We start from the raw sequence: 15,859 nt of genomic DNA, 5'->3' as shown, positions 1-15,859 counted from the left end.
GAATAAATAAATAAATTAATTAATTAGTCAATGCTAAAAATTATTATACCGATCTAGAAGTATGTAATGTGCGCCTTTTTTTAATATTAAGTAATAACGTCTGCGTGTCAAGTTTGGATGAAATGAAGATACAGTACCTTTTTTAAAATGTATGACTTTGTGTATGTATGGCCGAATGGACAAAACTCAAGAGGAAAACGACGTAGGAATAATGGCAATATGGAAATGTGGAATGCCAAACCACGGAATGACGAGAAATTGAAGAAATACAGTATAAAATATTGATATATAAGAAAAATGGTGCGTCTAAAATTAGTTGACCTTGGCTATGAACGAATTTATACAATTATAAATTATATCAGGTCAGTCCATAATAGCGTACGTTTTTTAAAAGTGCTTTTAAAATTAATAAAAAAGAGGTTTAAGTATTTAGTATTCAATAATAAATTTTCATTCATTATTTACAATGTCTTCCCAACCTTTAGGCAAATTATTAATTCCCCGCTCAAAAAATTCTTTGTCCTTGGAGCCAAAATACGCCTCGATATCCCTTTTTATAGTTCTTGTTACTCATATGGGATTGATGTTCACGGAAAAGGTGATAATCATAAGGTGCAATATTCGGAGAGTATGGTGGTTGCGGCAATAGCGCCCATCCGAGCTCGTTCAGCTTGCCTAACGTTTGCCTTGCGGTATGAGGTCTTGCGTTGTCGTGGTGAAACAAAACTTTGCTCTGTTAAGGAATATCTTAAAGAAAAAAGAAACACACCAATATTAAAGATTATTGAGAAAAAATAAAAAAAAATATTGATAATAATAATAATTTTAAATTATAAAAAATTTCAATTAAATGTAAATGAATTAAAATGTTATATTTTAAATAAAATACGTTTATTTCATCAATGAATTAGTTTAAAGGGCCTTTAAATTCCGGATTTGAGTTCTATGTATCATCTTGATTGATAGAATAGGCCTTGCATGAATTAGTTGACTCTCACCGAAAAGGTACTATAATTAAAAACTAGCTTTAATGCCAAGAAAATATACCAAGTCCTTTGCAAAAGCACTGCGCTTCTTTCGAACAAAATGTGCTCACTAGGTGCTAAACAATTGAGGGTTGAAGCGGGCGTACTCTCTCAGTCATACTGAAATTTAATTTCTTGCGACGCGGGCAATAAACCAGCAAGGCAGCTAAGAAATCAGTCAGCTAACTGAACTAGTGAGCCGAGTCGACGCCGTTATTGTCTGGGCGAGTGCAAAAAACAAAGCGGGCGACGACACAATACACAAATAGTGTACGGAAAAATGGAACAACGAGAGAGACGAACGGCTGCAAGACGACGACAATATCAGCGAACGCAAAGAAAATGTAAACAGGCAACACAAAAGCAATTTTGAGCCAAGTTCTTTTATTAGTGTTGGAATAGAATATTTTTCGCGCTGCTGTTGTTGATAATTCTGTGTGTATGAGTGTTAGTTAGTGCCCTTGTGCCAGGCGCTATGTTTGATGTGCATTTCCATCACGGCTCTGCAAAGTTGTGCTCTGGTTTTTTCTAACAGATGAAGTGACAAATATTCATTGGTAGTTGCTGTTAATTCTCCACTGTATGGACTTTTCGCAGAGCCGCTTTTCAAAAGTTGGCAACGCCGAATACGTAGAACAGAATGCGAAAATCTCACCAGCCAAAAACAGTTACAAAAATAACATATGTACGTACATATGAACATACATACATACATATATCTGCTCACTTCAACAGCCGATTTGAATTCTATGCATCTAAGGGAAGGGACTTTTCTGTTGTCGTCGCCTTTAACGAATTTCGTTTTCTTCTTACACACATTCCTACATACATATGTACATCCATACACAAGTTCAGTGAGCGATCGTTCATGGCTGACTAGCTGGCTGGCTTATCCGTATTCCCTCTCTTTCTACTCCCTCTCTTTCTACTCCCTCTTTTTCGCTATTGCTATTGTGGGTCTGCTGCGTCGGCTTGAAGCATGATTTGTTGTTATTACAAAGTGGCGTCGCGGTGTTAAATGACTGCTGTTGTTGCTGTTTTCATTATTGTTGGTTTTCCTATATATCACATTCATTTGGTTAGCGCTGTTGTTGTTTGTGTTATGCGCGTCGCGTTGATTTTGGCTTTGGCGCTGGCGTTGCGGGTATTGCTGCCTTGTTTGTGTATTCGACTCGGCTTGGGCTCGGGTGGATGGTTGGTTGATTGGTGTTTTGCCTGGATTTTATTAGTTGGTTTTTAAACTTGGTCGTGAGAGGGTAGCAAAAAGAAAAAATCGGCAAAGTAACGACAGGGTAGTTAGAACGTGCTAAGAAAGCGGAAAGCCAGGATAAGATTTAAATAATAGAAGTAAGAGCAGGCAAAAAGTGAATGAGGGAAAGAACTCGAAGTAGAAAAGCTGGATTTGTGAAAGTGCGTAGACTTTTAGTGTTTACGGATCGCGTAAATTAGGACTTAAGGTGCGGCACACAACAAATAAGCAAAACTGAGATTAAACATTTTAAAATAATAATAAAATATACTCAAATCGAGCGAAAACATCTGTAAACTAGACGTGAATGTTTAAGTAAACAGTTTGTGAATGGATGCGCTTAGTGCTGGTAGCACTTTTGCCAATACATCTAACACCAACACATCCAATAACGCCACAAAAACAAAAGCATCTAAAGAGCCGATCGTTTCGACTGTCACCTCTCCTCCGTCATCCTTGCGTTCAACGCCAGCTTCATCGCCGCTCACGTCAACAGACGCAATTGTCATACCCGCAATCATTGAGCCTCCTTCCCCTGCACGCTCCTCACGCGCGTCGTCGTGCTCTGCGCATTCCAGATTGCGCGTAGCATCAACCGATTCGGATACGCCCGGTGGCGAAATGAGTGCGAGTGGTGGAAGTCAACATGGGGCAGCGCTGGATATGAAGATTAAAGCTTCGGCCGTCTCCGTTGCTAGCGTCACCGCCGCCGCCGCCGCTGCCGTGGAGCTATTGCAAGGGGGCACGCCATCGTCGCAGACGCAGTCGCAGAAAATCAAAAAATGTGCGTTTAACACTCAAAACAGTCAATTTAGTGAAATAGTAGATGTAAATATAAAATTCTCGAAGTACTCAAGCCGAGTAGCTCGTGCTATTGAATATGACGTTGCTAAAACTAACAACAACAGCAATAATGATAATCTCAAAAACGTTTCGATTGCCATAGCAGATAGTTACGAGGGGCAAACGGTCAATTCAGCAATTGCAACAACAATGGTTTGTCCGAAATTGCTTAGAAGTTGTAGAAGTAGAGGTAGCCCTAGGCTACAACAACTATATCAACAACAAGAACAGCAACGAAAACAAAAACCAGTCTCGTTGCAACGCCACCAAAAGCAGCTGCAGCAGCAGCAGCGGCTACAACAACAACATTCAAAACGTTATAGGCAACAACCGAAATCAAAGCATTTAAATAAAAAATTTAGACTTGAACAAGAACGCAAATTTGCTGAAGCTGAACAGTTGCAACAACAGCAGCAACAACAAAATGCGTCGATAAAAGAAAATTTTTTACTTACGCTCGATTTACTTGCAGTGGTCCGCCGGAATGCCTCCGACAAACTGCGCCTCATCCAAATGGTTCACGACAATCCGATACTGTGGGATTCCCGTCTGCCTAATTTCAAGGGTGCCGAAGAAGAGAAGAATCGTGCCTGGGAAATGATTGGCAAGGAGTTCAATGCACCGGGGCGGCGAGTGGCGCGCGCCTTCAAATCGTTACGGGAATCCTATCGACGCGAATTAGCGCACGTCAAATTGATGGGCAACGGCTTCAAGCCGAAATGGAGCCTCTATGATGCAATGGACTTTCTGCGTGATGTCATAAGAGAGCGAAAGTGAGTAGCATAATTTCAAAATATTACACTTGTTTTTGTTAATTTATATAAGTATAAACTTATAGAGCGCATATGTATGTATGTATGCATGAAGATACCCTGCAGGAAAATCGATCGAATGAAAGCATGACAGTCAGGCATTTTCTGCCAATTCTACGATTTGAAATCGGAGCGATTTGTGAAATATTTTTCATTAATGTTATACATTTTTCAAATGGGAGCTGTTGGAACACAATTCACTTACGTCATATCCAACAATTTAGTGCCAAAGGCCGCAATTTCGTTTAGACATCTCCGAAATAGGTTTACGTTCATTTCAAATCTTAGGATTTGCAGAAAATGCCTGAATTATGCAAGATAATGCAGGAAATATATTAGGGTATCACCGGAATTACAGGGGCATTGTTGCCTAGTATATATTTTGTATTGGAATATTAGACCCTTAACCCCAATACTCAAGGTACCTTCAGACTTCCCAATGAAGGCACACGCTTTGCTAAATTTATTTTATTTTTTTAAACTTAAAAAAAATTGTTTGTTTATTTTTTATATATTTTTTTTAATTCTTGTTTTTATTTTTTATTTATATATTTTTTTAAATTTTTATTTTTTTATTTTTTGTTTTTATATTTTTTTAATTTTTCTTTTATTTATTTTATATTTCTTTGTTAGTTTTTTATATGTATATTTTTTTATATTTATTTTTTTATATATATTTTTTTTATATTATTTTATAATTTTTTTTTAATTCTTATTTTCTTTATATTAATTCAATATTCATTGGATATGAAATTTCGTTTGGGTAAAGCATATCCGTTCGGTGCACAGTGTGAGGAAATATAAGTAGGAAAGTTTTTGGTAAACTTTTGTTTTTGGTGAGAAAGTTGTGTTCTATGAGAAAAGAGTGGTTTTCAAATTCATCATAAACTAACCTAACTTAATCTAGAAGTAAACACAAAAATTACCCAGAAAGATGTTTCGACTTATAAATTTTCTAAAGCCAAAGATAAAAGCATTCGAGTAGGAATGAAGTCCTTTAGCTGTCCTACAATATTTAAGTACTTTTCTCGTATAATCGGATTAAATCAATAATCCCCTTAAAATACCCAAACATCAAAAGAGTTCTAGTCAAACGCAACTAAGTCCATATAATGAGCTACACTTGACTCAAAACTAAACCTTCGCTTGGAGAGATGAGTGGATGGATAAATATTATATATGCTTTTCAGCTCTGTTAACACATTTGGAGTGTTATTTAGTTGCCTTCACATTTATTTTTGTTACAAAATACTTCGACTGTCCTTCTCGCAAAGACAATCGGTTTTAAAATAATAAAAAAGTGGAATACCCTGGCAATTTGTTGATTTTCATCTCGCCATTCAATTAGTAGTCAAAAAAAAAAGAAAAATATTTGGAATCCGTATTTCCAATTGGGATGATTTCCACTATTCGAATCTTAAAGAGAACCCGTGCTTGTCGGCTTCAGATCCGTTGATAAGGATTTGTTGAATAGAAATCTGGAACTCGTACGGTGGATATTCAACAATTTAAAACCTTGCGGTATTCAAACATAATCGCAAATCTGTCAGTATAAATTTTATGTTCCGACAGGAATTTATGATTCTTATCTCTTCCGGAGTATAAGTAGAACTTAGAACACCTAGCGAATAGCGTTTAAGGGTTAGAAAAGTGGGTAAAGCAGAAACAAAGAGATAATGGAACTTCGATATGTTTGCATTCAACGACAGCGTACTTTCAATTCAGTAGGCCTTTCTATTTGCCACTTCTCTGCTTGCAATCTCTGTGCTCGGCGCATTTGACTTACTTGACTTGCATGTGGAAGCAACAACAAATTTATTGAGCACGATTCCCCGCTCCCGAGTATGGTTATACCTCATGGTGAAAAAAGTTTAGAAGTGTGGTCAATATCAGATCGTTAACCAGCTCTCAGCGAATTTGAAGCAAGCAGCTGATTGGCTGACGTAACCGGGGTCATGATAACAGTTTGTCATTGTCATTGAGATTGTGTTGGTGATATACGAAAAAATCAACACAGTTTTCGCTCAGGTTACTTCGCTCTCATCTGAATAACATCTGATTGGACGAGTGTGTGAATATGTGTGAAATGAGCGGGCAGAGCTCGGCTGTCGAGTTCCCGTTGACCTGGTAGCCAAAGTCACTCACTCAATTTCGTTTTTCACGAAAGCTGAAGGCCAAACCTTGGAATCTATCATACTTGGTTATGCCTCAAAACTCGAATAACTCATTATTTTCAATGCTGTCAACTCTTTTTCAAGAGAGTTTCGTTAGACCCCGCTCATACAGGCAACTTCAACATTGCCAATTCTCTTTTGGTGTTGCCCATTGTGTTCACACACGGCAACTCCGTTGTTTGGAATTTTTATCTTTTGGTTTGCAGTTAACTACACTATTCAGAAGGACGAGAACACAAGGGGTCTCGACAGAGTACGAGTTGAAAAATAGTTGAAATGGAAAATAGTTTTTTCTTAGTAAAAAATATGATAAACCTCAGTTTACTACCTTTTATTTAGCACAGAGAAATCGGAGCTCTCTCAAGATTTTGCTCTCGCTGAAAAGGCTTGTAATGAGATTTTTAATTTTTGGATGTAAAAAAAATCCTTCAATCCGCGAAGTGCGTGCCTTCGCACAAGTGCGCGAGGGTATAATTACTTGCCCTGACAATAATTTCTAATTACCTGATGCAGAGCAGAAGTACCTGCGAGCTGTTACTCATTCTTTGGTTGACTCATTTCTGCTTCAAGGTTGTTAGTGCTTCTAGGCGTATAGTCGATGGAAATTCGAACCAGGCTGCATGCGAATACCTATTATATGGGAGATGCCAGCTACATTCACACATACACGTGTTTATGCACTTGCCTGTGTAAATATGTGTTCCATAGATATTTATGGATATAAATACTGGTGTCAATTGTTTTGCTTTTAAAATATCTAGTTTTGGCAAGCCTGACCTACTTACATTACTTATATTTCCTAATGAAATAGGAATAAACAGAAACTTTACTCCTTAGACAAGGGCAAAAAGGGACAAGACTTTGTTGCTAGTCAATTTTTTCTTCTTCTTCCCGATTGACAGATAAATGACCTAGCCAGCACAGACAGTAGTCGTTTCTTCTTTGTTGTGGTAGCTGACGTCAATTTGAAAGACGAATGCAAGTGAAGTCAAGACCTTTTTCTTGGCCATTCCCACCAGAGAACTGCAAGCGGTTCTATTTTTCTGACTTGCGATCCACTCACAAAAAAAGCGGTATCAATATGTACGACCAACGCAAGCTAAGCGGTGTTGGAGCTGAGCAGAACCGCAACAGAGCAGTAAATGTTCTATGTACATATATCGTTTGTACATCCGAGTCTTTCTTTGTTCAGTCTTTGCTTCGTTTATAGCTATGCGGTGCTGCATATGACCGCTACCGAATGACAAAAATACTGAAAACACCGCCTGCACAAATAGATCATAACACACAAGCAAAAGAGTACCGCTAAAAAATATCTATGCCATCGCGCGTTCACTCAATACATAAATGATTAGCACTCGAAGGAGTCCACTTTCTTATTTATATTTTTTTATCTTTGTTTTCGTCGGCAGTGCATTAACAAAGGGCACGAATCACTCTACTTGCAGATATGTACATATATTAATGTGTGCGTGATTATATGTTTATTTTTAAAAGATTTATAATGTCGGAGAATTCAAATTTTATTGCTGACAAAATTTCTTTATATCTTTATACATAAGTATCTTTAGAAGTAAGTTAAAAGAAAAATTATTATTTGTTTTTGTACTGTAAGTAATTTGTAAAATAATGAATTTGGTTTTCAATTTTTATTTTAAAGTTCATTTTATTTTCTGTCATAATTAATAGTAATATACATACAATAATATAATAAAATAATATCACTGCTTCAATAAAGAAAAAACTTTTCATTTAAAAATACTGCTACATATGTATAAAAATCCTTTTTTTCCGTGCGCTGCTATGAATTGAACTGCAGAAAATCTCACTATTTGCAAGGGATGACGACGCGGTGTTTTCCTCATTTGACAGATTTCACACGTCACACCGCTTACCCGGAGTTGAATATACGATTGCTTTCAAATCTAACACCCGAGTATACGAGATATTCATACACTCAACAATCGCGGTAATAGCGGTATTGATCAGCACACACACCGCTCTTTTGCTTTCCGCTCAAATGCGTGCAGTTTTTCTGAAAATGCACTGTGAAGATCAAACAAAAAGAGAGCGGTTTTGCATTCGACCGTCATGGAAATGAATGCTTGAGCTCAAATCACTTGGCGTTTGAGTATGAGTAGTGGTCTTGAAATTTTATTTGTGGAATTTTTGCGTTTCAGTTATAGAAAGACAGAGTATTGAAGCGGTGTGCAAGCAGTAACATTACACCGCTGCAGTTCTCTGATTCCCACATTTTAATAGCCTTTCACTTTCTTGCTCATCCGAAGTAAACTTGTGAGATTAACTTCGGCTGCCGCGTCATAGCGAACTAGACAGTATAATTGTGCCCGCTCATTTCACGTGTATTCATACGCTCTGCTAATTATGCTGAAAACAGCGAAGCCCGTAAACGCAATTCCGACCCAGCTGTTTCAATCAAACTAATGAGAACCCCATGTAAACGAAAAGTTCCTTCCTTTCGTATCGTAGTACCGTAGATTTTATTTCACGATTATTAAAAAAATTCCGTAGTTTTGACCCAGCTGATTGCTCTCTCACCACGCAGTGTTGCCAAGCAGTACATTTCGAAATAATTTACAAAATAAACTTAGAAAAATGATAATTTTTGTTAAAATAGCTTAAAAATACTGTTTAATAATGTTAATTATAGATAAATGAACTATTTGCATTTGTTGGTTTTTGGCTTTGGTTTATTAAACAATGAAAAATTTTAACTGATAACGCGGAAGTGTGAAAAAGTGTGTAAGCAAAAATATCAATGGCAACATTGTGTCGATACAAGCAGATGCATATGCATATATGTATATTTATAAATTTGTGTACAAACACATAAAACACGGAAATGGCGCTGAATGATGAGCAACTTGTATCCCTAGTGCAAAGTATTTTGCATCAAGTTCTGTCCAAACGATGAAAGTTGAAAAATGCCTGTAAAATATGCATATGTATGTATTAGGTGAAATAACTTATTACATTTAAATTTTATTACCTCCGTCACTCTGACTACCATAACTCCCGATGCTTACTGCAGTGAAAGTATACTTGGCATCACAAACGGCCATCAGAACAATGCTAAAGAATTGTTTGTAGTTGTAATACATCGAACTTGACTTGGCTGGACATTTGATTGCAACATGCTTGCCATCGATTGCACCAACACAATTTGGAATGTTCCACATATCAAAAAAATCCTTCGCCTTCCTTGTACTGGGATTCTGTAGGTTCGCTAACGTAAACTGGAGAAAGTAGCCGCCAGATAACTTCACAAGTTTCCTGTATTATTTCGCGCACAGTCGTTGCACCTAACTTATAACTCCATGCAATGCTCTTCACAGATACACCTTGTGACAAATATCTAAACAACCCATAAGAAATAAATATTAATCGACTTGAAGCCTCGCTTTCTCAATATGCATACAGCAAAACTAAAGATAGTCTTTCCTCAGGACCAATCCGCTGTTTTGGCTTCCTCAAGGAACTTCTCACTAATTTTAAAAGCAGCTCATACACAGGCGGGGACATCCTTGTGTCTGAAAACAATTCATCAGGCTCCAATGTTTTCATTCGGCGGAACACTTGGATTTGATAACCACTTGTGCCCCAATTCCTATTTAATGGCCGAACTTTATACCTTCTGCACTTTTTTTGGTCCTTGTATTTTTTATATAAAATATATAGTTGAAATAAATTCAGAAATAACTCGCAAATTTCGATGTCTTCTTCGTCCATTTTGTCACTGATGTATTTTGTAAATATTGTTTGTATGTATGTAACCAACTAAAACAGCTGTTATCTACGGGAAATAGTTTTGCTCAGTTTTGTGCACGGTAAGGGCATGCGGTAAGGAAATTCCGTGCGGGCTTCACTGTTTTCAGCATTAGTCGTTGTTCGAACGGCAACGACGCAGTATGAGTGTTAACTGCGTTGATTTTCTCCGTATACATACACCAACACAATCTCAATGTTGACCTCTGTTGTAGGCAAACCATTTTCTTATCCCTTATTATGTCAACAAATCAGTTGATTCTATTGAATTGCTGAGAGCCGATTAACGGTTTGATGTTGGCTACACTCTGTACTCTGTACTTCAAGCGGTTATCTCATCTAACACTTACAAAGAGCGGAACCACTGAACTGCAGTTGGTTGGAATATTTTGTAGTTTTCATTATTAGGAATCCTAATCCTTAACTCCCAATAAAAAAAATTCATCTAGTCACTTTCAGCTCTATGCTACACTATTGAATTTTTGCACAATTTTCATATATCTTACACCTGACGTTATCTTAGCGTCAGCGACATAAAATGATTTTTGTTTACTTTTTAATTTTTGTTTTTTTAAATAAACCTTTACAGGAATTGAAAGTGTTATCACAGGGGCAATACTAATAATAAGATTTATTTTAAACTGTTCTCAGCCCCTTTCGCATAAAAGGCATAACACAAGTGGTGCGTGAAATATGCAACATCAACTCAGCAACTGGTAGAAATGAACATATGTCGGCAACGCGGGAAGGAAGCTGTCTTAAATTACATGTGTCGGCAAGGCAGTGCGTCTAACGAGCTATAGCCGTACTCACTGACGGCGAATCTTATTCGATAACTTTGTTGTTGCTTTCGCATGCAAATTTTTCGTCAAGTTAATCGAGCAGAGAGACAGCGAGCGGGGAAATGGTGAATAGAAGAGGCCTATTACATGAATCAGTATTTTCACTATATGGTATACTGAGATGTGATGGGTGGGCCATGTAAAATTTGCTTTTTGAATCGGCTATAAAAAAAAAAAACTAATCAATATTTTTTCAAACTTTTTTTTTATTTTGAAGATTGAACATTGTCATTTATGAATGAAAAATAATATCGTTCAAATGACTGCCACGACTGGCTTTACAGTAGGCCATTCGATCAACCCAATTTTTAAGCACATTTTCGATTGTTTGGGCTTCAATTTCATGAATGGCAACTTCGATTTCGTGTTTTAAAGCATCAATCGTCTCTGGATGGTTCGCATAGCATTGCCCTTAACGGCTCCCCACAAAAAATAGTCCAACGGGCTTAAATCACAGCTCCGAGGCGGCCAATTGATATCGGAAGCAAAAACGGTAGCCAAAGGTTCGAGTGTAACTTTGGCAGTGTGACAAGTTGCACCGTCCTGTTGAAACCAAATGTCGTCCATGTCATCCTCTTCAATTTTTGGAAACAAAAACTCGTTGAGCATGTCACGGTAACGCTCGGCATTTACTGTAACCGAGGAAGAAGAAGAAGACTCACCACTTTGGAGATAGGTTTTCAATATTTCCAAATTTCGTAAATGTCAAACCTTTAAGTAAATTATGAACACATTTGACATGCCATTTGTGTTATAATTCTCAAAAAAATAGGTGGTTCAAAAAGCAAACGCTATATGGCCCACCCTGTATTTCGCGTACCTGATAGCGTTGCAATGCTTCTTCACGGTCTCTGTTAATATATTTAAGTGGTGCTAACCTCTGTTAATAAAATTTCCCGGTTACGGAATTGCTGATATTGTGCAGAATAGACCTGTACATACATTTTTCAATAACAAAGTGGTTTAAAACTTTTTGAAGAAAATGAAGATTACAGAAAATAATTAATTTAACATATAGGTAGCATGCCAAGTAGACTTGAAAGCGGTGTGAAAGTAGTATTTATTGATTTCTGAGTGGCCCCCGATTTGCTTCATGTTGAAAGCATTTTTAATGGTGTGACCAATAACAGACCGTTAACCGGCTCTCAGCAAATTCGACGGAATAAGTTGTGGTGTGTTGACGAAGCAGAGTGGGCGTCTGAACAACGACTGATTGGGCGAGTGTGTGAATATGTGCGGAATTATTGTGCAGATTTTGGCTCGCGAATTACTCCCGTGATGTGGCAGTCGTAATTCCCGTCACAAGTTTGTTTTCCACCAAAGTTATAGGCCAAACCTAGTTACTGCTACAACAACAACAACCAAAGCTAGTCATATATCATCCTTGGATCTGCTTTGTTGTTTACTTTGGTCTAAAGTGGAACAACCCACGAGGTCGAGTTTCGTTCAGTGTAAATCACATATTGGCTATTTTCGATTCATCAACCACCTAGCGAATAGTGAATGAACAAAATATTTACATTGCTTTTCAAAGCATACCGCTAAGGTAATAGCGGTCAATTAAGAGATAATAAAACAAATGTCGCTACTCAAATCTGGCAGCACTTGCTTGTAAGCTAAGCGACTACAAACAAAGTCACCATATCATCGCTAAATTGTTGTTGTTTTCACATTCAAACTTTTCGCTTGGCGAGCAAAGAAGCGATGAATCGAAAGCGACAGTTGATTGCTGATAGCTTTTTCAGATGGAATATTCACTAGTTAGACGAAGGTTGGATGCTGCTTACACCTTGGCTGGAAATAAGAGCACTCGTGATGCATTCAGCAGTGCTTAAAAAAATCAGGTTTCAAAGTTCGTACTATGTTTTTTTTTAAATAAATTCTACATATATATGTCGCCTACCCAATAAAATGGACCTTGGCTTAGTAACAGAATCAGACTTAAATTCCATATTAAAAAAGGAAATACCTACAATTCATAAAACATACTTCGAAAAAATTGCTTTGTTATGAGCAACATGCAAGCACACATACATACATACCTACACTGGTTCATTAAAACATGTATGTATGCACATTAGTGCCCATTAATTCTACAAGATCATCAATTCTTAGCGTAAAAATTTAGTAAATGCGGGCCATATAAATTTGCTGTATGTTTGTACGGACGTATTCACAAACCATTTTCTATACAATTAGCGTCATGAGGCCACATCAACAATGACTATGCCACGGCAGAGGCGCAATCTACCCCCGCATTTGTACATGCATTCACTCATCTGCGTCTCAATTGAGGCATAAACAATGCGAAATCAAAAGTATGGCATGCCACGAGTAACAAAGTAGAGCAAACTTGGCTCATACATGGCGTTATAGATATGGAAATATTCGTGCATAAACCACACACATACATGCACATATTTATCTGCATTCAAGTGTAGGTATGTACATTGGGGTGCACAGAGAAAAAAAAGAAAATATTTTCTTCATCATTTTTATGATAAATGGTTTTTCCTATTTTTCTTGATTTTTTGTAATGGTTTATAGGTCGCGTGAAGTAATTTTAGGTCGAAAAAATAATGTTTAAGAAACAAAAAATGTTTAAAATATTGTAGCTTAAAATAATTTATTCTGAGAAATACATCTTTTAGAGCAATATAATTTCTGAAATGTAAGAAGGTATGTAATTTTTGGGTCATAATCTAGGCGGAAAAGAATGCCTCGTTACGATTTCTAACTCATTTTTAAAAATTGAAAAAAAAAACATAGAGAAATAAATTTTTTAGAGAATTTTTTTTTAAATAAATGAAATAAATAAGTAAAATAATTTTTTTAGAGCTGTAACCCCTGAAATGTAAGAAGGTGCCAATTTTTGGGTCACCAAGTAAGGAAAATTCCGATTCGCTACGATTTCTAAATATTTTGCAAAAATTTAAGAAAAAATAGAAAAATAATGTTTTTAGAGCATTTTTTTTTAATAATAAAAATTTAATTTTTAATTTAATTTTTGTATTAATTTTTAATAATTAATTAAAAGAGAAATAATTTTTTAGAAGCTTGCATTCTCTGAAATGTAAGAAGTAGAGGCTGCTGTGGCAATTTTTTGGCCATAAACTAGGGGGAAAGTCCGACTTACTACGATATCTGAATAATTGTTTTTTAATTTAAAAGAAATAGAGAAAATTATTTCAGTCAGATTTTTAATATTTCTTTATAGTCAGCTTAAAACGACTCGACCTTTTTAAGTCACTTTTCGGGAACATTTTTCCTAAAAAAATGGAAAAAATTGGAGGGTGTTGAATTTTGAAATACATTTTTTTTAATAAGGATTAGGGTTAGGGAAGGGGGTAGGATATTGAACTTCCATAATATTGTTTGTGTTTAATGGCACCCTAAAATGATTCGTTGCAGCCTCTAAATCACCTTTTGAAAATCTACTCGACTAAAAAAAACGAAAATATTATTTCTCGTCATAGTTTTGAAATTTCATAAATTATGTTTTTATGGACACTCGAAAATGAATGTACTGTTAAATAATTAAAAAAAATCAACAAAAGTAGGAAATACTATTTATATTAAAAAAATAATAAAAATAATAGAAATAAGGATAAAGGTAAAGGTAAAGGAAGGGTGCGCCGGATCTTGAAATTTCATAATTTTGTTTGTTTTTATGGGCAACCTAAAATTATTCGCCACGGGCTCCAAATCGCTTTTTAAAAATCTAAAAAAATATGTATAAAGTATTTTTCGTGAAAAGACCAAAAACAGGGACTAAAGTTTTGAATTTTGTAAAATTTAATTTTTTGTTTCGACGGTCGCCCTAAAATGAAAAAAGTGATTTCTAAACCAAAAAATGTGATTTCTAAATCAGAAAAAGTGATTTCTAAATCACATTTCCAATCATCAAATCCAGACTTGGGAACATTTTTCCTAAGAAAAGGTTAAGTAATTAAAAATATATCTATTATTTTTCGTAAAAAGGCCAAAAATAGGTGTTAAAGCTTTTAAATTTGTTTGCATTTTTATTTTTTTATAGTCACCCTAAAATGATCGTCTCAACTTCTATTGTAAATCACTTTTTAAAAGTTTACTGGATTTGAGAACTTTTTTTCCTTAGAAAATGGAAAGAATTGGAGTGTGTAAGGTTGTGAAATTTATATACATATATTTTTTTCGATGCCACACCCTAATGCACCTATGTAAGTATGAGCTCACATTCACGCTGGTTGAGTGATTACGTTAGAAGCGACGTACATCAACACGCGACATCTTACAAAATAATAAAATTAAAATATCAAGCAATTTTTTAATAAAAGCAAATTCCATGTGTAGATGCGACTAAGAAGAGAGGAAGAAAGAGGCGGAAAGGCAGAAGAATACGCCCAATTATGACGCAACACATGCTCTTAATACATATGCTTATATACTAACTATTATATAGTATGTGCATGTACATATGTATGTATGTGTGTATGTGCGCATTTATTTGCTTGTCCATGGGGTTGGCTTGGCTAGAATGCGAGTTCTTTAACCACAATCACCAGTCTCGATCAATCGTAGCGCAGTGAGCCAGCCATGCACATACATACACATTTTTATACACACACACATACATATGCACATTTGTATGTAATTCAACGGCCAAGTGCCAAACTACTAGGCAAGGTCCAAACTTAAAATCGATGCAATCGAGCGGACGCTTGCCCGTTGTGTTGTTGCCGTAATCGTTCAAGTGACGATTTGTAAATAGTTTGTGTAGCAATCATACCGATCAGCAAAAGCACTCAACCGGCCAGTGGGTAAAAACTGGCTACTTACATACAAACATACAGCAAGGCAAGCGAGCACCAAGGCTCATCAACCCCCTTTCTTTTGAGCTGTGGCTTTTGGGCTATCGATGTAGATCACTGATCGCCGGCACAATCGGGCTGCAAGAGGTTGCTGGCTGTTCGTCTTCATGCTTTTTCTGTGTGTGTCACAATTTTCAGCTCATTTGCTTAATAAATCGTAAACGAGCTCATACCGCACCCATGCACATACACATACACACGCACATGGCTACTTACATATGTATAGATATACGAGTACGCGTTAAAGTGCTTTCATATATACTTGGACTAAATAATAA

The 15,859-nt window shown here is 36.3% G+C and overlaps 1 protein-coding gene across 3 annotated transcripts in view; it reads left to right on the top strand.

Annotated features, from left to right (window-relative positions):
• The first annotated feature begins 1,215 nt into the window (after positions 1-1,215).
• LOC129241449 (uncharacterized) overlaps positions 1,216-15,859 on the top strand; it is a 38,352-nt gene continuing 23,708 nt past the window's right edge. Inside the window, exons 1-2 of one of the 3 annotated variants that reach the window (XM_054877775.1) lie at positions 1,216-1,369; positions 3,590-3,890. In XM_054877775.1, coding sequence (XP_054733750.1) covers positions 1,306-1,369; positions 3,590-3,890 — 365 coding nt within the window. In that variant the 5' untranslated portion in view covers positions 1,216-1,305. Of the gene's footprint in view, positions 1,370-2,248; positions 3,059-3,589; positions 3,891-15,859 lie in introns of those variants that run through there. The other 2 variants (XM_054877774.1, XM_054877776.1) reach the window with 2 other exon arrangements.

This window comes from Anastrepha obliqua, chromosome 3 (assembly GCF_027943255.1).
Source record: "Anastrepha obliqua isolate idAnaObli1 chromosome 3, idAnaObli1_1.0, whole genome shotgun sequence".
Classification (NCBI taxonomy): Eukaryota; Metazoa; Arthropoda; class Insecta; order Diptera; family Tephritidae; genus Anastrepha; species Anastrepha obliqua.
This window is presented reverse-complemented; position numbering and strand designations above follow the sequence as displayed.